This window comes from Rhinoraja longicauda, chromosome 2, assembly GCF_053455715.1.
Source record: "Rhinoraja longicauda isolate Sanriku21f chromosome 2, sRhiLon1.1, whole genome shotgun sequence".
NCBI lineage: Eukaryota > Metazoa > Chordata > Chondrichthyes > Rajiformes > Arhynchobatidae > Rhinoraja > Rhinoraja longicauda.
This window is the reverse complement of record NC_135954.1, coordinates 19454246-19477869: the sequence shown is the minus strand read 5'-3', so window position 1 is coordinate 19477869 and position 23624 is coordinate 19454246. Positions and strand designations below refer to the sequence as shown.

The following is a 23624-nucleotide window of genomic DNA, read 5'->3' as shown; positions in this document are numbered from 1 at the left end:
AGACAACACTTCAACATATAATAAAAGCAAAGAGACAATAGAAATTAGTTACAAGAAGTATTTGCATTTATCTTTTAGTTTATTGTCACGTGTCCTGAGGAACAGTAAAAAGCTTTTGTCGTGTGCTAACCAGTCAGCGGAAAGACAATACAATATCCAGTCTTTTGATATAGGCATACATTGAAATGGATTTTTCAAGAGTTGTCAAATTTGATTTGAAATGGCTCATTTGGGTAGATATTATGATAGCATGGCCGAAAGGAAATACGACACATCTCAAAGTAGGAAAGGGAAGTAGAGGAGCAAAGAAATTATGGGAGAAAGCTCTAATCTATTGAACGTCAACTGTTGAAAGCTTGCCAGCTAATGGTGGATGAAGTTTGAACATTGGAGATGCACAATGGGCAATCATTGATAGAAGATAAATGTTTCAAAAGCTTGCAGGGAGAGGAGAAACAACAGCCATGGAGAGAAGGTAAGCATGGAGGAATTTCAGAACAAGTAGACTTTATGATCAAGTTGAATTGACGAATAAAGACTTTGCGAATGGACAAACAGGACTTGGACAACAAAGTTACATTAATGCTGAACAGAAAGTGGCAGTGTGGCCACAAATATAGTTCAATTATTTAGTTTAAAGGAAGATATAAAGGAACCAGTGTTCGCAGACAATTTGGCCTATCACTTATGAACGTATTTATTAAAGGATGGAGTCAATGACGTGCAATCTAAGCAGGACTGGAGACATTGATATTTATTATCCAACCCGAGACGAAATAAACTTAAAATAACTGAAGGAAGTATTTCCCTACCTATGCCTTTGAAATAGTCCAGGCCTTGAACATTCTCTGGCCCAACTGTAACAAATGATTCAAAGACATTGTACAGCACCTAAAAAAAAGCAAAATAAAACACATTTACAATCAACCAAGCTGGAATCAAAGTACATTGTGGAATCTTTGTTCTGATCCGAAAACCCCCTCAACAATCCATCACCAGAGATGGCTGCACAACCCTTTTTGGTTCAGGGCCCTGGTGAGACCGCACCTGAAGTATTGGGTGCAATTTTGGTCTCCTAATTTGAGGAAGGACATTATTGCTATTGAGGGAGTGCAGCGTGGGTTCGCCAGGTTAATTCCCAGGATGGTGGGACTGACATATGTTGAACGAATGGGTCGACTGGGCTTGTATTCACTGGAATTTAGAAGGATGAGAGGGGATCTTATAGAAACATATAAAAATCTTAAAGGATTGGACGGGCTAGATGCAGGAAAAATGTTCCTGATGTTGGGGAGACCAGAACCAGGGGTCACAGTTTAAGAATAAGGGGTAGGCCATTTAGGACTGAGATGAGGAAAAACCTCTTCACCCAGAGAGTTGTGAATCTGTGGAATTCTCTGCCACAGATGGCAGTGGATGCCAATTAACTGGATGTTTTCAAGAGAGAGTTAGATTTAGCTCTTAGGGCCAAAGGAATCAAGGGATAGGGGGGAAAAGCAGGAATGGGGTACTGATTTTAGATGATTATCCATGATCATATTGAATGGCACTGCTGTCTCGAAGGGCCAAATGGCCTATTCCAGCACCTATTTTTCTATGTTTCAATGGTTTGGAGTGTTCAACACTTAGCCCAAAGCTTCACCACCCTAGTCGCCATACTGGTTTCACTGTCATCCTGTTCAGTTTCACTGTCTGCGTAACTCATTGTCGCCTAGCCCACTGCCAACAATGGACCATTGTGGGCTCCACTTTTCCTTGACCTTCTTTTTGCCCATCTTTCATTCATTTGTCCTCTTTCTCTGTATCACCGTCTGTATCTCTCGTTTCCCTTTTCCCTGACTGTCAGTCTGAAGAAGGGTCCTGAAACGTCACCTATTCCTTTTCGCCAGAGAAGCTGCCTGACCAGCTGAGGTACTCCAGTTTTTTGTGTCTAACTCTGGGACAGTTATTGTCCCAGCATGTTTTTGGTCTGTAACGTGTGGTGAAAGGGCGAGGTGCATTTGCTGAACTCCAAGGGAAGTTCAGACAACCTTTCCACAGTCTATGATTGCAGTCAAGTGCCAGATTTAAGGCTGGTCACGAAGTAGAGCCCTTGGCTGCATAATGAACAAGTCAATGCCCAATAAACTGATAGCTGACTCAGCAAGAACCAGCTTTGTCAAAATTCTGTACATTTCTGACAATATTTGGGGTTAATAAAAATTACTAAAATTGTTCAAAAATTAAAAATGCACTACTTCAAAAGAATATGAAAATACAGAAACATTTAAATAAACTCAAATAATTTACAAACTACATTAGCTTCAACTACATTTCCACTGAAGCCAACAGAACAAGAACAGGCCCTTCAGTTCACAAGGTCTGTGTTGAACATGGAGTCAGAGTGATACAGTGCAGAACCAGGCCCTTCGGCCCAACCTGCCCACACCGGCCAACAATGTCCCAGTTACACTAGTCCTACTTGTCTGTGCTTGGTCCATATCCCTCCAAACCTGTCCTATCCATGTACCCGTCTAACTGTTTCTTAAATGATGGGATAGCCCAGCCTCAACTACCTCTTCGGGCAGCTTGTTCCATACACCCACCACCCTTTGTGTGAAAAAGTTACCCCTCGGATTCCTATTAAATCTTTTCCCCTTCACCCTGAACCTATGTCCTCTGGTCCTCGATTCCCCTACTCTGGGCAAGAGACTCTGTGCATCTACCCGATCTATTCCTCTCATGATTTTGTACATGATGCCAAGACTATCTCATCTACCTGCACATAGCCGTATCCCTTCATATTCATATATGCCTATCTAAAGTCATTAAATGCCACTAAAGTATCGGCTTTAACCACCATCCCCAGCAGAGCATTGCAGGCACTCATCATCCTGTGTAAAAATAAACCTGCCCCACACATCTCCTATGAAACCTTGCCCCTCTCACCTTAAATCTCTTCCCTTGAGATTTCTCCATTCTGGGAAAAAGATTCTAACCGTCTATCCTATCTCTGCCTCTCATAATTTTATGCGCTTCTGTCAGGACTCCCCACAACCTCTGGCATCCCAGAGAAGACAATCCAAGTCTGTCCAACCTCTCCCTGTAGCTAACACCCCCTAATCTAGGCATAACTCTAGTAAACCTCCTCAGCACGCTTTCGAAAACCTTTCTATCCATTCAATAATCAAGTGACTGGAACTGCACATGATACTCCAAATACAGCCCAGCCAAAGTCCTTTAGAAAATATGCAACCAAACTGAATTAAAACTGACGTGCTTGAAGACACATTAGGTTTCATGCAGTTTGTTTGAATGGGTTTTCCACCAAAAAGAAAATCACATCATCAGGAAAGCAATCAAACAAATGACTACAAAATGGCGTCACTGCCCTAGCAGCTGCGGCTCACCTGCGGTCCATTTGTTTTTTTGTGGTTTTGTGGTTTTTTTGGTCTTAATTGTAGTTGTGATGTGGTGTTTTTGTGTTTGTGTACTATGTGTGTATGTGGGGGGGAGGGGGAGGGGGAGGGGGAAACTGTAACATTGTAAATATGTGTCCCTTCCGAACGGAGACCCGACCTTTGTTTTCTGGGTGTTGTCTCCGTTCCTGCTGCGGCCTACCATCGGCCCAACTCCTGGAGCTGGCGGCCTCCTGGGCTCTGGTTCGCAGAGCCCGCGGATCGGACTTACCACCACCGGAGCCGGCCGTCCTCGGAGGCTGCGGGAGCGGCTGCGACTCGCCTTAGGCTCGGGCCGCGTGGATGCCGACATCGGGAGCTCCGGCAGCGGCAGCGGGTTCGCCCGCCCCGAATCGCGGGGCTTGGGTCGCGGACATTTCACCGTCCGGCGCGGCCTAAGATAGGCCGCGGGATATTTCTCTGCTGGGCGGGGGCTTCAATGTCGGGAGCCACGACCGCCCCGACGTGCAGCAACAGCGGCAGCAGCGTGTTCGCCCGCCCCGGATCGGACTTATCATCGGCGGAGCCGGCCGTTTTCGGAGGCTGCGGGAGCGGCTGCGACGCGACGCGCCTTGGGCTTGGCCCGCTGTGGACCGTCCGGTGCGGCCTGCAACCACAACAACCTGACTGCGGGCGAGGACAGCGGGAGAAGGGAAAGACATTGTGGCCTTCCATCACAGCGAGGAGAGGACTGGAGGAGACTCACTGTGATGGATGTTTCTTTGATGGATGTTTCTTTTTTTGTGTGTTTTTGGGGTTGGGTGGTTTGAGTGCCTGTTTGATGCTTTTATTGTTGGACTGTGTTTTTGGGGGGGGTTTTTTGGGGTTGTGTAATTTGAATGCCTGTTTAGCGCTTTTATTGTTGGACTGTGTTTTTGGGGGTTTTGGGGTTGTGTGATTTGAATGCCTATTTAATGCTTTTATTGTTGGACTGTGTTTTTGGGGGTTTTTGGGGTTGGGTAATTTGGGTGCCTGTTTAGTGCTTTTATTGTTGGACTGTTTTTGGGGGTGTCATTTTGATGCTTATTTAATGCTTTTGTTGTTGGACTGTGGGTGATTGAATTAACATTTTGTTCAAGATGGCCGCGCCGTTGTGTTTGGCTGCCTGCCACTGTATGTTTCTTTTTTTTCCTAGTCAGATGTGCAGCACTTTGGTCAACGTGGGTTATTTTTAAATGTGCTATACAAATAAATTGACTTGACTTGACTTGACTACAATCTCAGGACCAGCATTTTCCAAGTAATAAACTTACAAGCAACTCATAAGAATGAAAGGATGAAAATTTCAACCAGATAACATAAAATATGACAAAAAAAATAGCTATAGCTGGTAATTGGTCAAAATGGAGTCAAAGTAAGCGAAAAAGATCAAATGAAATGAAAGGCCCATTACTTGAATAGAAACATAGAAAATAGGTGCAGGAGTAGGCCATTCGGCCCTTCGAGCCTGCACCGCCATTAAATATGATCATAGCTGATCATCCAACTCAGTATCCTGTACCTGCCTTCTCTCCATACCCCCTGATCCCTTTAGCCACAAGGGCCACATCTAACTCCCTCTTAAATATAGCCAATGATCTGGCCTCAACTACCTTCTGTGGCAGAGAATTCCACAGATTCACCACTCTCTGTGTGAAAAAAAACGTTCTCATCTCGGTCCTAAAAGACTTCCCCCTTATCCTTAAACTGCGATCCCTTGTTCTGGACTTCCCCAACATCGGGAACAATCTTCCTGCATCTAGCCTGTCCAACCCCTTAAGAATTTTGTAAGTTTCTATAAGATCCCCCTCAATCTTCTAAATTCCAGCGAGTACAAGCCGAGTCTATCCAGTCTTTCTTCATGTGAAAGTCCTGCCATCTCAGGAATCAATCTGGTGAACCTTCTCTGTACTCCCTCTATGGCAAGAATGTCTTTCCTCAGATTAGGAGACCAAAACTGTAGGCAATACTCCAGGTGTGGTCTCACCAATGCCCTGTACAACTGCAGCAGAACCTCCCTGCTCCTATACTCAAATCCCCTCGCTATGAATGCCAACATACCATTCGCTTTCTTCACTGCCTGCTGCATCTGCATGCCCACTTTCAATGACTGGTGTACCACGACACCCAGGTCTCGTTGCATTTCCCCTTTTCCTAATCGGCCAACATTCAGATAATAGTCTGCTTTCCTGTTCTTGCCACCAAAGTGGATAACCTCACATCTATCCACATTATACTGCATACTGAATACACAGGTCTTCGTAACAAGCTATTTGTCATCATGAATGGAAATACATCTGATAGACCTCAGAAATGTGGTTACAAGGTGACCGCCGTTTGTATTGGTGACTGCAGAAAAGGGTCACCAGCATAGCTCCTGGATGAAGTAGGAAGGAGGATTGAGCATTGAGACAATGAGAGACCCCAGAAACCTTGAGGGGGAATTTGGGAGGAAATTACAGAAATAGGAGGCATAGTTTTAGAATAAGCGATCACCCGTTTCAGATGGAGATGAGAAGAAATTTCACCCGAGGATTGTGAATGTTTGTAATTTTCTACTCCAGAGAGCTATGGGAAAAAATTCCAAACATGTTCAAGGCAGAGATTAACAAATAAACTACAAAGTATGTAGGAGGGAAATGCAGATGCTGGTTTAAACCAAAGATAGACACAAAGGGCTGGAGAAACTCAGCGGGACATGCAGCATCTCTGGTGCGAAGGAATGGGTGATGAGAAGGGTCTCCACCTGAAACATCACCCATTCCTTCTCTCCAGAGATTCTGCCTGTCCCGCTGAGTTAATCCAGCCTTTTGTGTCTATCTTAAGCTACAAAGAACTCCAGGATTGTGGGAGAGAGATGCAAGTGATGTTAAAGACAAGGCTGGTTTAGTCCTTGATCTTAGTGAAACCTGACAGGTCCAAGAGGCTGAATGGCCGATACTCCTTTCTTTTATGTTCTTATGTTCCAAGGCAGAGAATCACAGGCAAAACAAGAACTTGCTGCACCAGTGTTTAATCAGTGTTATCAACAGGGGGCACCAAACTACTGCAGTTCAGACACCAGGTTCAGCGAACAACTGACTGCTCTGAAGTGTCGCACTGAATAATGTGCTCACATTTCTGGAACGGACTTTCATCAGATATCAGAGTGCTACTAGCCAACCTAAAGTTGCTATATCGTTTCATTCGGGTTTAGCATAACGGCCACATGCCCAGGAAAGGATCTGTGAACTTCACCTTTGACAATATTTGCAACCATTCAACTTCTCCTCAATTCCAAGTAGGACTTCATTTGTATTGCTCAAAAACAGCTACATCTTTCTTGTAGAAACAAAGAATTGCAGATGCTGGCATTAACATAAAAGTGTACAAAATGCTGGAGTAACTCAGGTCAGGCAGCACCTCCTGAGAACGTGGATAGGTGACTGAAGGGTGTCGACCTGAAACGTCACCTATCTATGTTCTCCAGAAATGATGCCTGACCTGCTGAGTTAATCCAGCACTGTGTCCTTTGACATCTCTCTTGCTTGCTGCCCATCTGGTTCCAGGCTGTCCATGAATTGCATAGGAGGTCCAGCTCAAATCCATCCTACTTTGGTCAGGGATGTGTTGGATGCTTTGTTTAGGACATTGCGGTGGTTCAATTGAGGGCTTGACTGTCCTGCCTTTTAACTGCTGGGGCTCCTTCTGCAGTGGTTTCCTTTATTGGAGACATACTTGGAGCATGTCTTTCACTTTGCTTAAGGCAGAGTGCGATGGGCTCAGGAAGGGGTGATTGACAAAGCAAAGGGAAGGAGAGAGGGAGAGAGAGAGTGTGGGCATTATTCACCATTGTCAGGAACTGGGGAACAGTCATTGACTTAGTTATCTGGTAATGGCAGGCAAATTTAGTTGATGCATGTCCACGAGCAGCAAGACGACTATTTCAATGCACTTGGGCGCACAGTGGCGCAGCAGTAGAGTTGCTTCCTTGTAACGCCACAGATCCGGTTTCAATCCTGACTGCAGGTGCTGTCTGTGTGGAGTTTGTAACTTCTTCCTGTGACCATGTGGGTTTTCTCCACGAACTCTTGTTTCCTCCCACACTCCAAGGACATACAGGTTTGTTGGTCCATTGGCTTCGGTAAAATTGTAAATTGTCCCTACTGTGTACGATAACGTTAATGTACATGGCTGGTCGGCGCAGAGTTGGTGGGCCGAAGGGCCTGTTTCCGCGCTCCATCACTAAAGTCTAAAGTAAGAAAATAACTGCAGATGCTGGTACAAATCGAAAGTATTTATTCACAAAATGCTGGAGTAACTCAGCAGATCAGGCAGCACCTCAGGAGAGAAGGAATGGGTGAAGAAGGGTCTCGACCCGAAACGTCACCCATTCCTTCTCTCCTGAGATGCTGCCTGACCTGCTAAGTTACTCCAGCATTTTGTGAATAAAAAGTCTAAAGTAAAATCTAAAGTCTAAAGTGAAGCCTGATAACATTTCTCGAAACATGCTGTGACATTATTCAAGGCCAAACTGAAGAAATTAGCAAATGCCATTGCCTGGCATTCAGATATAGTTTCAGCAATTTCTTGGTTCACATAAACAAGAATTAAAGTGTGCTATAGGATCATCAGATCACTACTCAACCCTTTACATCAAAGGCAGCATCAATTTGTCAGGCCTTCTGCACTGACAAGTAAAATAAATCTGAGCTAAAGCTATGATATTAATGAACATCCAACTCCAGGCAATGGAGCACAACCCAGGCTGACATCCCATTGCAATAATGATACAACGAAGAAAGCTGTTTATCAGAAATGCCATCTTAGTTTTATATACTTTATTTATTGTCACGTGTATCGAGGTACAGTGAAAAGTTTCAGTTGCATGCTGACCATTCAGCGGAAAGAAATACATGATTATAATCGAGCCATCCGCAATGTACGGACACATGATAAAGGGAATAACTTGAATAGCGTCGAGTGCAAGATAAAGTCAGCGAAGGCCGATAGAAGATAGTCCGAGGGTCTCCAATAAGTCCGAGGGTCCGCAATGATAACAGGTCAAACCAGTCACAGGAATTTGAAATTGCCACATTTTCCCTCAGAGACTTCGGAAAAAAAATCAAAAATGAGAAGGCAAGTTTTTCTTGCATTATAGCTAATATCCAAGCTCAGCCAATCATTAAAGCTTATCATTTTTGGTGTTGTTCTTATTGATGTTGTGGAATTCCTGCTTTATAAGAATTTGTCTGATTCTCCAGAATAGTAACCACCCTCTGGAAACAAGTATTGGGGTGGCAGTGTTGTAAAATTATTTTTCCCTCCGTCCATTCTGGCCAGATGTATGGAAGTTGCCAGGAATCACATTTCTGCAGTCGAATATGGAGTCCAAAATGGTAATATAAAATTAAAAAAGAGGAATACGCAGGCAGGTGGAACTCATGTAGATGGGACATCTTGGTCAGCATGGGCTAGTTGGACCAAAGGGCCTGTTTCCATGCTGTTCAACTCTGAATTCATGTGACTGTGGTTGTTATATGTAGAATTTGCAAGTCATTTGCCTTACCCTGGAACAAAGAAACTAGAGGAACAAGATAGACCACTCGACCCCAAAAACAGTAATATGTCATGGCGCCATTTTAGTAGGCAGAAACTTGCAGAAACATTTAAAAAGAAAAAGAACAAAAATCTGTGAATTGATAGATGAGATATATTCTGCATTTTAATGGTATCATCACACATATTGTTCCCCCAAAACACTAATTACACTGCGAGAGGCATAACGAATAGCTGGTTTCGCTTACTAAAATGGCGGACGTTATGCTCCTTTGCGTACTACACTTCAGTATAGGCGATTTCAATGGAGTGGTTCATCTTGTTCCTCTAGTATCTTTGCCCTGGATAAGGTGTACATGTGGGACAGTAGTAGTCTTCAATTTGTATAGAGAGACTTTATTCATTGCATTGCACCGCAAATAGAGCAATGATGATTTCTGAGCCAATAAAAAGCATAATGAAGACTCTTAAATACTGATGTCCTTTGTCTTTTCAGTTATATTTCACCCAATTTACCTGAACCTTTGGATTAAATATTTCAAATACTACGGGTTCCATTTAATGATTTATTCCAATCGCTTAAATTTGAATATCATAACTGTTTTAACTGTGCCAGTTACACCCAGAACAAGGCCATGTCCTCAATTGGTAACCAGCACGTCTCTTGTGGGTCCAATCCATCTTCCGGAAGATTTATAGCTCTAGTTACCACAGCAACACAAGTAGTTCCAGATTTCTGAGATGAAACTAACCCAGTGATTTTTCTCCTTCTTTCCTCACTTGCGTTATACTGCATTTTCCCCAAAGGTAGTGATCAGAGTTATTTTTAGTTTCCCAAGACCTGGATTTTGTCAGCAAGGATAAATTACCTTGCTTGCAAAATCCAGAGAATGGTGGTGTGTGCAAAGCACTTGTTCATTGAGATCGCTGCCTGCACTGCAAAGGCTTACAGGGACATTGTGGGCTCTCTGGGGATTGAAGCATCCTGCTCCAAGCCAATTTGGGAGCAAAAAATTCCAAGTGTCACAAATAAAAACAATGTCATTTTAAACCCCTATTTCCTTCGAACACTTCCATTTATTAGCTCTAACAACAAAGGACTTGAAAGAAAATGGCTGCTTGATGGATGATCAAGAATGATCAAAATCAGGTTAAAAAAATGAAAGCTTTCTCTTTTTGTGCTGATCTTAAAGAGGCAGTGAGGCAGGTGGATGAACATGTTGAGCAGTCAGTGGTGGGCAAGGTATAGTAGGAAGTCATGCTGAGAAGCCTGTGGGTGTACTCGAGCTACCCTAATACAATACAATAGAATTTTACTTATCACAGGAGGGAAATTGGTCTGCCAACAGTATTAAAACACAAAATACATGACACATGAAATTAAAGTGACGAGTGGAAAGTCCAGGATTGGGGATGTGCAAAGATTTTTTTTTGGGGGGGGCGGAGGGGATTCAATCTACCCCATGACAGAAGGGGGAGGAGTTGTACAGTTTGATAGCCAAAGGGGGAAAAGGATCTCCTGTGGCATTCTGTGCTGCATCTTGGAGGAACCAGTCTGTTGCTGAAGGTTCCACCAAGATGCACCACAAGAATGACTTTCTGGTGAAGGTTACAGAAAGATCAAACTTCAAGATTCACACACATGTATATTTTAAGATTGAATATTATGTGAAAGCAACACATTTCAAAGAAAAAAAAAACTTTAGAGCATTTTTCTTTTTTCTTGGTGGTTGGAGGGGTGAGTCATAAACTCCAAAGACGTACAGGAATGTAGGTTAATTGACTGGGTAAATGTAAAAATTGTCCCTGGTGTGTGTAGGATAGTGTTAATGTGCGGGGATCGCTGGGCGGCGCGGACTCGGTGGGCTGAAGGGCCTGTTTCCGTGCTGTATCTCTAAATCTAAAAAAATCTTTAAAAAATCTAATTGAGAGAGATTTTGATCAAACTAGGAGTGTCAACACTATTGTACTGTTCAATATTATTTTGTTTAGTCCTTCAAGGGCTTCGCAAGGCTGCGCCAGCATTTAATTTCCCATTACTGATTGCCCATGAGAAGGTGGTGGTCATAGAATCACAGAGGATGGAAACAGGCCCATCGGCTCAAATTGCCCATGCCGGCCAAGATGCACCATCTGTATTAGTCCCACCTGCCACTGTTTGGCCCAAATACCTCCAAAACCTTTCCTATTCATATACATGCCCAAATATCTTTTAGATATTGAAGGTGGTGGTGGTGAGTTGCCTACGTGAACTGCTACAGCCCATGAGGTCTGCTGTATACCCAGTGCTGTTAGGAAAGTATTCCAGGATTTTAACCCAGAGCTAGTGAAGGAAAGATGGTGTATTTCCATGTTGGTTGGTGTGTAGCAAGATGGCGGTGGCCTCATGCCTTTGGTGCCCTTGCACTGCCCCTTGCTACCCCATGGCTTCGGAAGTTGCAGCGACAGAAATCTTAGCGAAATGCTGCTGAGCATCCTGTATATGATAGAAACTGCTGCCATTGAGAGTTGATGGTGGAGTCACACAGCACGGAACTTGCCTACATCAACTAATATGCCCCACCTCCACGAGTCCAACCTGCCCACATTTGACCCATATATATCCCCCTCTGAATCTTTCCTATCTATCCATGTACCTGTCTGTATCTTCTAAATGTCGTATTGCCTCAACTACCTCCTCTGGTGGCTTGTTCCATATCCCCCCCACCCTCTGTGTGAAAAGGTTTGCCCCTCAGATTTCTATTAAATCTTCTCCCTCACACCTTAAACTAAGGTCCTCTGGTTCTTCATTCCCCTACCTGGGTAAAAGACTGCGCACATTCCCCTCGTGATTTTGTACATCAAAGCAATTTTAATATTTTAACAGAGTTCTCAATATTCCTTAAATAGCTCTGAACAAGTATTTTTAAAGTGCATCAGTCAAATGGGACGCTTAGACGGAGTATCATGGTCGGCATGGACAAGTCGGACTGAAGGGCCTGTTTCCTTGCTGTGTGACTCCATGAATATTTAACTTCACAAATGCTACTATCAGCTTTCTATCAGCAGAATGTTCTTACCTTATGTCCATGTTCTAATTAAAACTTTCAATTGTCCCAGTTAACTCACATTTTTCATACGGCACTGTACCAGAAACATCAGCAAGTTCCAGTTTCCCAGCTTTAGAAGCAAGTTTTTACTTTGGTAAGACTTTACTTCAGAGAAACAGCACGGAAACAGGCCCTTCAGCCCACCAAGTCTGTGCCGACCAGCGAGCACTATCCTACACACAAGGGACAATTTACAATTCTTAACAAACCCAATCAACCTACAAAACTGAAGTTAGACACAAAATGCTGGTAAAACACAGCGGGACAGGCAGCATCTCTGGCAGAAGGAATGGGTGACTTTTCAGGTCAGTCCAAAGAAGGGTGTCAACCTGAAACATCACCCGTTCCTTTTATCCAGTGATGCTGCCTACCGCTGAGTGACTCCAACATTTTGTGTCCATCCTCGGTTTAAATCAGCATCTGCAGTTCCTTTCCAGAACCTACAAAAATGTACGCCTTTGGAGTGTGGCAGGAAACTGGAGCACCCCGAGAAAACCCATGCAGTCACAGGGAGAACATGCAAACTGTGCAGACAGCACCCACAGTCAGGATTGAACCTGGGTGACTCCATGAACAGTAAGGCAACAACTCGACCACTGCATAGATGTGAGACTTTAGTTGGAGTGGGGGAGAACGGTATAAATAGGAAGGGGTTGATGGAACAATTTGCCCTCAGTTGCTCGCATCAAACACAATGCACTGATGGCTGCCGGTTATAATATGCTTCTACGATTGGCTTCCGTTGATATGAATGGAATTGCTTCTCAGAAGCAGAGTACAACAATTAGCCATCACCAGAAACACATTTAGTGCCAGTGACAGAGGATGAATTTCGAAGCGTAGGGTCTTAGCGAGAGTGCGGCTCCACTTTGGGCGTTTTTTAAAAACTCCTTTAAACGTAATATGCATCCCAAATGATTCTAAAGCATCCTGTAATAAAATTATCTCAGAAATATTCTTTCAAGGTTTGTGGAAATTCTCTGTGCCTTTCAGAGAATGGCTTCCAGACCTTCACCTTTGAAGATCTCCAATTATCTTAACTTTATCACCATATTATAGTGTGCAAGACTCCTGCATTTAGCATGGTGTTAATGTCGTGGAGAATGACAAAAATTGCAACTAGGTTAATGAGGGGAATAAATAGGGTGAACGCACAGAGTCTTTTATACTGGATAGAGGAATCGCAAACCAGTGGGGGTAGGTTTAAGTGAGAACCTGAGGGGCAAGAGGGTGGTGGGTATAGGGAACAAGCTGCCTGAGGTGGTAGTTGAGGCTTCTAAAAAGACATTTGGATAAGTCGGTGGATAGGAAAGGTTTAAGGTCATTAGGTCATAAAGAATAGGAGTAGAATTAGGCCATTGAGCCCATCAAGTCTACTCCGCCATTCAATCATGGCAGATCTGTCTCTCCCTCTTCACCCCATTCTCCTGCCTTCTCCCCATAACCACTGACACCTTAGAGGGACACAGGTCAAAAACAGGCAGGTGGATTAGAGTACAGGCGGCATCTTGGTTGGCAAAGGTCAAAGAACACGTTTCCGTGCTGTACGATCTAAATATTGGGGAAAAACCTCAAAAGTAAAAAAAAGATGCCAGTACAATTATGAAGTCTACCTTTCAGCATTGGACAGAGGAAAATCTATCAAGGATTAAACACTGCTTGAACTTACCACTGTGACTGCATCGTTAAGAAGAGACTCTCCAAAGACGATGATGAACAACACTTCATTCACATGAACCTCTTCAAACACAGCCAATACAGCCACTGGGTCAACTGCAGCAATCAGACTTCCAAACAGAAGGAATTCCAGGAGGCCAGCATCGAGATCTCCTGCAGAACAAATAAAATTCAGAAGAAGCACCAACTTTCAGTCACAACCAGATTATAAATGCAATGTACTGCTGTTGGTCTCATGCCTTCAATACAACAACATCATTAAAAGTGCTTCAAAAGCAGTTGGCAGTGAACAATGTGGTCAAAGAAAGTTAGAGTGACTTCAAAAGAGGAAAGGAAGAAATTAAAAGTGTTGGATAGGCACATGGATATGCAGGGAATGGAGAAATACTAATCAAGTTGGGGCAGAGGAGATTAGTTTAATTAGGCATTATGCTCATTGTGGACATTGTGAGCCGAAGGGACTGTTCCTGTTCTATATAGGGAATCATTCCAGAGGTTTGCACAGATAGAACATCCTGCAATGGGCTGGCAATGAAAACCATCGACATATCAGAGGAGGGGCTTGTTGGACTGAATGGCATTAGAGCAAGGGAGCCCAGTTGAGAAATTTCAAAGAAAAGTTTTACTTACTTAATACAAAATAGCAAACATCACAGCTCAACAGCGTGACTGCACATGTTGGTCGAAATGCCCAAGGAAATAAAACAGTCAGTTTTGATTTTAACTCGGGATACAACCTTTTGAGCATGTTGGTTGACTGGGTGATGGGATTGGGTTGGGGAGGGGGGTGAGAAGTCAGGGTTGGTGATACAGGAAGGGGTGAGGCAAGCAGTGAAAACAGCATCTGAGCTAAATGGAGTCTGAGAAATGAGGATGCAAACATAGGATCCACAGTTGAACCTCTCCTCCATCCTCTTCAGCTGCCGGATGGTGGTGGTGGAGGCAATAGAGGGCATTACAAGCAGGGCCCATAAATTATGTGGCATTATCTAAAGAGCCGTAGCAAAACCTCTGGCAGAGGAAATAGTGAGCATCAAGTTACAATTGTCAGATCAAACGTGGGACAACTGGATAATAATTATACACATTTTTAGATAAATAAACAAGTTGTATTTGCATCGTGTCTTTCATGGTCTCAAAGCCCCTAAAATGTCTCCAGCCAATTAAGTAATTTTACAATACATTGCTGTCATGGAAGATTGCATGTAAAGTACCAAGATTATGGTCAGGAAATATTTTACAATGCCAGGTGATGGATTAGCCAGGCGGGCCATGAGACCAGAGAGATGTTAATAGCTCTTCACCAAATATTTTTTTACATCTCATGTAATGGATGGTACTTTGGCCATTACAGCACTTCCTCCGTGTTATTTGTATTGGATTGCTAGCTTACATCCAAGGCCAGAATGTCTGGCGCCACCAACTTTCTGACTACAGGACAGATTAACAGCATGGACCAATTATGGTAAAAGCAAAATATTTTTGTTCCCTTCAAATAAAAAAGTTTGAGCAGTGTCTTCTTAAAAGAGCCTGGTACTTGTGTGGGTACAGGCAGATAACGATGCTCATTGAGACTAGGTGGGTTTATTTATGGAGCTAAAAATGGAGATGTGGAGCAAGACAAATATTTATTCCAATTTTGTTGCATTTGAACCCACATCGGCTATTCAATCCCTCGAGCTTATTCCAATTTTAAATTAGATCATGACTGATCAGCAGTCGAAATGTATTTGGTTTTCTTTAACTATTCATTTTACTACTTAAACTGCCAATGCACTTCAAAGTGACTAGTTATTTGATTCCAGATTACTACAACACTGCTGTGGGAGAGAGGGTTTCGCAGGATTGAGGAAATTAAGTGCCCTGCTGAGTTTGTCTTGTTGAGAGCTCAGGAAATTGGCAATAATGTTGCACATCTGCACAAAAAAGGAGGGGGAAAACCATAAAAGTCCAGACATGTCCACATACAGTGGCTCAGCTGATAGAGCTGCTGCTTTGCAGTGTCAGAGACCGACCGGTGTTTAATCCTGATCCCTGGTGCTGTCTGTGTGCAGTTTGCACGTTATATCCTGTGACCACGAGTGGGTTCCCACTCGTTCAATTTGTACTTTAATTGGCCTCTGTAAATTGCCCCTACTGTGGAGCAAAAGGTTGTGAAAGTGGGACAACATAGAACTACTATGAAGAGGCGATTGATGATCAGCATGGACACTATGGGCTGAAGGGATTATTTCCATGCTGTATCTCCAAACTCCAATGTGATAGTCCCTCTAGTTATAAAGGTACATCCCTTTAAAGCAAACTACTGCGAACTGATGATCAATGGTCAGCATAGACCCTGCGAACTGAAGTGCCATGTGTTTCCATGCTTTATCTTGAAATCAATTCAATACCTTTAGGAGAAACCAATAGTAATGGCAGCACAGCGGTAGAGTGCTGCCTTACAGTGCCAGAGACCCGGGTTCGATTCCGACTATGGGTGTTGTTTGTACGGAGTTTGCACGTTCTACCAGTGACCTATGTGGGTTTTCGCTCCAAGATCTCCGGTTTCCTCCCACACTCCAAAGACGCACAAGTTTGTAGTTTAATTAGCATGGTATAAATGCAAATTGTCCCTGGTGTGTGTAGGATAGTGTTAATGGGCGGGGATCGCTGTTCGGTGCTGCCTTGGCGGGCTGAAGGGCCTGTTTCCGCGCTGTATCTCCACACTCACAGAAATGCCTGAATCTGACTTACCCATAAAACCAGACCGAGAAACACCATAGAGGGACAGACCAGTTGTCGCGGCGTTCCAGATGGTCCCAATGACCGCATACATGAGAATCGTTCCAAGATTCCCAAAGAAGTGTCGGTTGGGCATGAAGTATCCAGCATCCAATACGATCGGTGGCAAGAGGTAGAAGAAGAAGACAGTTGGCGTTAAAGTGAAGGAAGTAGTGTGATTGGCAGCCCAGACAATACCTCCCAGGATGAGGCCTAACACAATCAGCAGAGCACTCTCTGGAACCACAGTGGTGATTTTTTCGGACAAGTGGAACACTAAGGAGAAGAAAAATACAGAATCAATAACCAAGATACATTTTTATGCTATTTTTTTTCTCTACCATGTTAGAATATTCAACACAATCAAGTGGATTAATTTTTTTAAAAGGTGATCTTTACTTCTACACCAAAAGATCCCCATTTCAAATATGCACAGCAAATTCCTCAGATTGCATAAGAGGCAGCTTCATCATATTATCAACATGCATTTTAAAAGGATGAAAAGGGATCTTATCGAAACGTACAAGATTATTAAGGGGTTGGACACGTTAGAGGCAGGAAACATGTTCCCAATGTTGGGGGAGTCCAGAACAAGGGGCCACAGTTTACGAATAAGGGGTAGGCCATTTAGAACTGAGATGAGGAAAAACTTTTTCAGTCAGAGAGTTGTGAATCTGTGGAATTCTCTGCCTCAGAAGGTAGTGGAGGCCAATTCTCTGAATGCATTCAAGAGAGAGCTAGATAGAGCTCTTAAGGATAGCGGAGTCAGGGGGTATGGGGAGAAGGCAGGAACGGGGTACTGATTGAGATTGATCAGCCATGATCACATTGAATGGCGGTGCTGGCTCGAAGGGCCGAATGGCCTCCTCCTGCACCTATTGTTTATTGTCTCACAGATATAGATTATTCAAACTTGTAGGTATATTCCAAAAAAATGTCTACAGCTTTGGCACTTGAGGGAGCTGCAAGCCTAGTTACCTTGCCATGCAGAATAACATATGAACAATACTCAGATTATTAGGTCAGGACTAAAACTGAGCCAGAGCATTGCAATGATACGTAAACATTCATCAGCTCCTCTTCAGCAATAACAACACGTAAACGTGCAATTGTGAAAGAAGCAAACACTTCAAAACAGTGAATATGTATATTTTTTTGATTTTGTTTTGTAACAGTATCAATCATTTATATTTGTCATCTGTTGCCAAAATTACTCAACTACGGGGAACATATGCCCAATTGGCTTCATTCTCATTTCATACTGCAGCCCAAGAAGCATACTTTAATCAGTCAATTGTAATTACTGTGCATAGATTCGGATAACAGTCCCTCCCTTGCAACTGCAACAAATTCACAACTCAAGAAGCACGTCTAAATTTGTCCGCTTCAAGATTTGTGAACTCCAAAACATTTGGCAGCCCACTCACCATCTTTTCCACCTGCAACCCACGTTTTCAGATCAAGAGATTTAATAAGCAGATAATTTGTTCTACATGATTAACACGTGTCTCAATGATCTCAAGATACCTTGAGCTCTGAAAGGAGGTGATCTGCCTGGCAAGTCAAGTCAAGTCAAGTTTATTTGTCACGTACACAGAAATGTGCAGTGAAATGAAAGATTACCCACAGTCCAACAATAAGAGCAATAAAAATAAGCAATAACACACACAATCAAACAAAAAGAAACATCCATCACAGTGAGTCTCCTCCAGTCACCTCCTCACTGTGATGGAAGGCCAGAATGTCTTTTCTCTTCCCCTGCCGTCTTCTCCCGTGGTCAGGCTGTTGAATTTGCCACGTTCCAGGCCGCGGCGGACAGTGAAAGGTCCGCAGCGGGCCGACCCAAGCCCCGCAACCCGGGGCAATCAATTCAGAATGCAAAAAATAATAACTGTGGATGACTCTTTTTAAAAACAACCTTGTTACTTTGACATTGGGAGGAATTTTTCAAACGTCTCCAAGTGGTTTTCCTTCAAACGCCTACTTCAGTGGAGGCTATAGGTTTCAAGAATCTTGAATCTTGAAACATGTAGCCTCAAGTCAAGAATGCTGAATTGTCATATGTACCGAAAGGGAACAATGAAATTCCTACTTGCGGCAGGTTTTTAAACGCAGGACTCACGTGATAACATAATAAAATAAAAGAAATTCAAGAAATAAAAAATGCATAAAGTGCAAAACAAAAGTTTTAGACTCGTCTGCACTGAGGAAAAGACTGGCTATTTCCCTTATTCTGCCCCTCACGGAATTTACAAACCTATATAAATGTCACCCTTTATCCTCTTTGCTCCAGGGAAAGAAGCTCCAGCCCTTCCAAATTCTTCTAAAAACTCAAACCCATTAGCAACAACCTTGCGTTTTTCTATGCACATTTTCCAGCTAAATGGCCTTCTCGCAAGGCAACCAGAATAACACTCAGAACTCCAATGTGTGGTCTCACCGTCATCATATACAGCTGTAACATAATATCTGGTTCTGGTACTTGATGCCTTAAGAATGAAGAAAAGTGTGCCAAAACACCATCTTCACCATGTCTATCAGCGCTGCCACGTTCAGGGAACTATATACTTGTATCCTGTTCAAGGGGAAACAGAGCATCCTTTTCCAAGATTTACTCAGTGTCCATATCAGGAGGCAGACTTGCCATTGACTTCACCATAAACTCGCCTACTTGCACAGCCACCATTGCTATACATCATCCCACGTCATCACCCAAAAAGAAATTACCTTTTTGCTCAATTTCTCTACTCATGTCAAGCTTCCTCAGGGTTGAGGGGAAAATAGTGATCGGTCATGTTTGAACAGCAGACTTGATTCGATGGGCTGAATGGCCTAATAATGCCTAATAAGGCTTGTATACACTGGAATTTAGAAGGACGAGAGGGGATCTTATCGAAACGTATAAGATTATTAAGGGGTTGGACACGTTAGAGGCAGGAAACATATTCCCAATGTTGGGGGAGTCCAGAACAAGGGGCCACAGTTTAAGAATAAGGGGTAGGCCATTTAGAACGGAGATGAGGAAAAACTTTTTCAGTCAGAGAGTTGTGAATCTGTGGAATTCTCTGCCTCAGAAGGCAGAGGAGGCCAATTCTCTGAATGCATTCAAGAGAGAGCTAGATAGAGCTCTTAAGGATAGCGAAGTCAGGTGGTATGGGGAGAAGGCAGGAACGGGGTACTGATTGAGAATGATCAGCCATGATCACATTGAATAGCGGTGCTGGCTCGAACAGCCGAATGGCCTCCTCCTGCACCTATTGTCTATAGTGCCCATATAACATATGAACTTCAGAACATCTTGGTGCATGGCATTTAAACTCTTCGTCTCATTCCCACAATGATATGTCTGTCCTCAGCCTTCTCGAACAACGAGAAGTCGGAGTACAGGAAGGCGATGGAGAAATTGGTAATATGGCGTTAGGATAATAACTTCATTCTCAATGTCAACAAGATGAAGGAGCTCATTATCGGCTTTAGGAAGCATGGTGGACATGCTCAATTAACATCAATGGCCTACAATTAACATCAATTAACCTACAAAGCCCTCCATAACCTGGCCCCATCCTACCTGACCGACCTCCTCCACAGGCACACTCCCACCTGCACCCTCCGCTCTGCTGCTGCCAATCTCCTATCCCCCCACATCCGGACCAAACTCAGATCCTGGGGGGACAGGGCTTTCTCCATCGCTGCTCCCACCCTATGGAACTCACTACCCCAAACCGTCAGAGACTCCTCCTCACTCACCACATTCAAAACATCGCTGAAGTCTCACCTGTTCAGTACTGCCTTCAACCACTGAAGGTCACCTCACCTTCTGTCTCCTTTCTCTGTTCGTTTATTTATTTACTTATTTATCTATTTATTCATTTCCCTATGTTCTCTAAATCACTGTAAAGCGTCTTTGAGTATATGAAAAGCGCTATATAAATAAAATACATTATTATTATTATTATTAGAAGTGGAAATGGTCAAGACCTCAAAGTTTTTTGGAGTTAATATTACCGACCACATTGAAGAGAAAGCTAAGGCAGCACACCAATGCCTCTACTTCCTGCAGAGACTGAGGAAATTCTGCCTGTCTCCAATGACTCACATAAACCTCTACCTACACACCTTTTTTGTACTGCTCAGGATCGTTTGACTTTTCTGCAACGGTCTTGGCCTTCACGATTCATCCAGTTTCCAGTTGGGGAACACCCGGATTGTCATCTTCGTTACATTCTTCTACCTGCATATTCTCATTTTTAAACCCAGCTATCTCACTTGTTGGTAATAGAACACAAAATGCTGGAGAGTTATTTATGGTGAAGATAGGCACAAAGTACTGGAGCAACTCAATGGATCAGGTGGCATCTCTGGAGAAAATGGATGGGTGACGTTTCGGGTCAGGATCCTTCTTCAGACCTCTGAAGGAGGGTCCCAGCCCGAAACGTCACCCATCCTTTTTCTCCAGAGATGCTGCCTGACTCGCTGAATTACTCGCTGAATTACTTTGTGCCTTAGAATTATTTATTTCTGTACATTCTGTACATTCACAGTTTAAGGATAAGGGGGAAGTCTTTTAGGACAGAGATGAGAAAGTCTTTTTTCACACAGAGAGTGGTGAATCTGTGGAATTCTCTGCCACATAAGGTAGTTGAGGCCAGTTCATTGGCTATATTTAAGAGGGAGTTAGATTTGGCCCTTGTGGCTAAAGGGATCAGGGGGTATGGAGAGAAGGCAGGTATGGGATACTGAGTTGGATGATCAGCCATGGTCATATTGAATGGCGGTGCAGGCTCGAAGGGCGGAAGGGCCGAATGGCCTACTCCTGCACCTATTTTCTATGTTTCTATGTTTCTATGTTTCAATATCAGATAATTGCATTTACATAGTACACATTGAGTTTCTGAAGAAACCCTTTACACCAAACAACAATCCCCCCCCCCCCCTTTCCTTTTCTAACAGTTATCTTCCGTAGATGTTGTGCATTCAGAACACCACTCGACTTGCCACTTCCTTCAAGCTGTTTCCTCACCCACTTGCCCATTTTAGACATAGAATTCATTAGAACAATTCATGTGTGCTCTATATATGAACAGACAGCTTTGGACTCTGGATCACACAAGAAATGGTTGTGTTAAATATTACAGAATAAAGCACTTAATCGAAGTTTGCTTACAAATCTTTATGGAACATTAAAAAAAATAGGCAATTAACATTTACTTTTATGTCTTTTGTATCTTTAACCACTCTAATGCTGGGAAAAAACTCCGTTTCTTTGATCACCAAAAGTGATTTATTTTGGTATCAATATTGTTGCATATATTGCATATAAAATTGTTATTTGACATGAATGAAAGACAAAGCTATAAAGTAAAATATTTCACAAGATTCCAAGGTCTTTGATCTTTGCTCATTGAATGGAAAAGTACAGCCACCCTTCTCTCAACAGCATGGAGGTAACCCATGTTCTGTCTTCTCAGACCTCCTGACACTCATGTAAAATTCAATTGAAAGGTTAACAACCTGCCCTCTCCTACCAAAATAGAAGGCATAATGGTGGGGCTCAACCTCATCTTCAGACTAGGCACACAAGAAACCCAAATCAGAAGGGAGAATATTGGAAGAGCCTTTTACTGTTGATCCGACCTTGTCCGCTGAGCCCCAGCAAGGTTGATTTCAGAACAGATCTGCCACACCAACAAAAGCGCTAATTAATTATGTAAAAGAGTCATAGGCATAGAATTATAGTGTGGAAAGAGGCCCTTCAGCCCAACTTGCCCACTCCGACCAACATGCCCCATCCACACTGGTCCCACCTGCTTGCGTTTGGCCCCACATCCCTCTAAACCTGTCCTATCCTTCCATCTGTCTAATTGCTGCTTAAACGTAGCTCCAGCACTTAAGGAATTTACAAAAGGCGGCCAGATTCATAGACCCACACCACCCTAGCCACACACTCATTGCACCCTCTGCCATCAGGAAGATGATATAGGAGCCCAAAAACTAACTTTAAGGTTCAGAAACAGCTTCTTTGCTAGAGCCATCAGGCTATTAAACACTACAAGTTCCAAATAATCTCTATAAGCTACAGAGATCTGGGAGCATTGTTTTTGTCTTTTTGCATGCGTGCGTGCCACAGACAGAGTGGGCTGAAGGTCCTATTTGTGTGCTGCACCCTACTATGTTCTATGTTCTTTGTAAATAACCTTATATTTTGGTTCAGGAAGCAAAGTGGTACATATACCCCAGTTTCATTAATGGCGCCGAAGTAGGGGTGGTTGAAAGCTTCAAATTCCTTGGAATCAACAACTTCTTCTGGACCATCCATTTTGAAGCAATGACCAAGAAAGCACACCAGGGCCTCTACTTCCTGAGAATGCTTAGGAAGTTCGGCATGCCCCTACAACTCTAACTTCTACAGATGCGACGTAGAAAGCATTTTATCGGGATGCATCAGAGCTTGGTTTGGGAACAGCTCCATCCAAAACCACTAGAAATTAGAGCAAATTGCGGATGCAGCCTAGACCAGCACACAAACCAATCCTATTGACTCCATTTATACCTCCCGCTGCCTCAGCGAAGCGAACAGCACAATCAAGGACGAGTTATACCCAGGCCCCTCCCTCTGCACTCCACTCCCATCAGGCAAATTGTATAGGAGTGTGAAAATGCACATCTCCAGAATCAGGGACAGTTTCTTCCCGGCTGTTATCAGGCAACTGAACTATCCTACCACAACCAGAGAGCAGTCCTGAACTACTACCTACCTCATTGGTGACCCTCGCTCCATCTTGGCTCAGACTTTACCTTGCACTAAACGTTATTCCCTCGTGTATCTGTATACTGGATGGTTAGATTGTAATCATGTATTATCTCTCCACTGACTGGTGAGAACGCAACAAAAGCTTTTCACTGTACCTCGGTAAATGTTACAATGAACTAAGACTGAACTGAACGTCAAAGATCTATAATGAATGCTTGTCTCAGCGATAGAACTGCCTGGTTTAATGAGCATTTCCAAAGACTTCAGGGTTTATTTTGCCTTCCTGCAAATACTGTGATTACATAGGTCTACACAAGCATGGTGCCAAAATAAATTCTATAATGTTACATTTCACAATATTGTGAATGGTGCTGTACTAAAATACTAAAC

The 23624-nt window shown here is 43.3% G+C and overlaps 1 protein-coding gene across 1 annotated transcript in view; it reads right to left on the bottom strand.

Moving 5' to 3' along the window:
• LOC144609021 (sodium/hydrogen exchanger 3-like) overlaps positions 1 to 23624 on the bottom strand; it is a 155230-nt gene that overhangs the window by 23880 nt on the left and 107726 nt on the right. Inside the window, exons 2-4 of the mRNA XM_078427344.1 lie at positions 16457 to 16759; positions 13713 to 13873; positions 813 to 891 (exon numbers count right to left, since the gene is read on the bottom strand). Of these exons, the coding sequence (XP_078283470.1) occupies positions 813 to 891; positions 13713 to 13873; positions 16457 to 16759 (543 nt within the window). The remainder of the gene's footprint in view (positions 1 to 812; positions 892 to 13712; positions 13874 to 16456; positions 16760 to 23624) is intronic.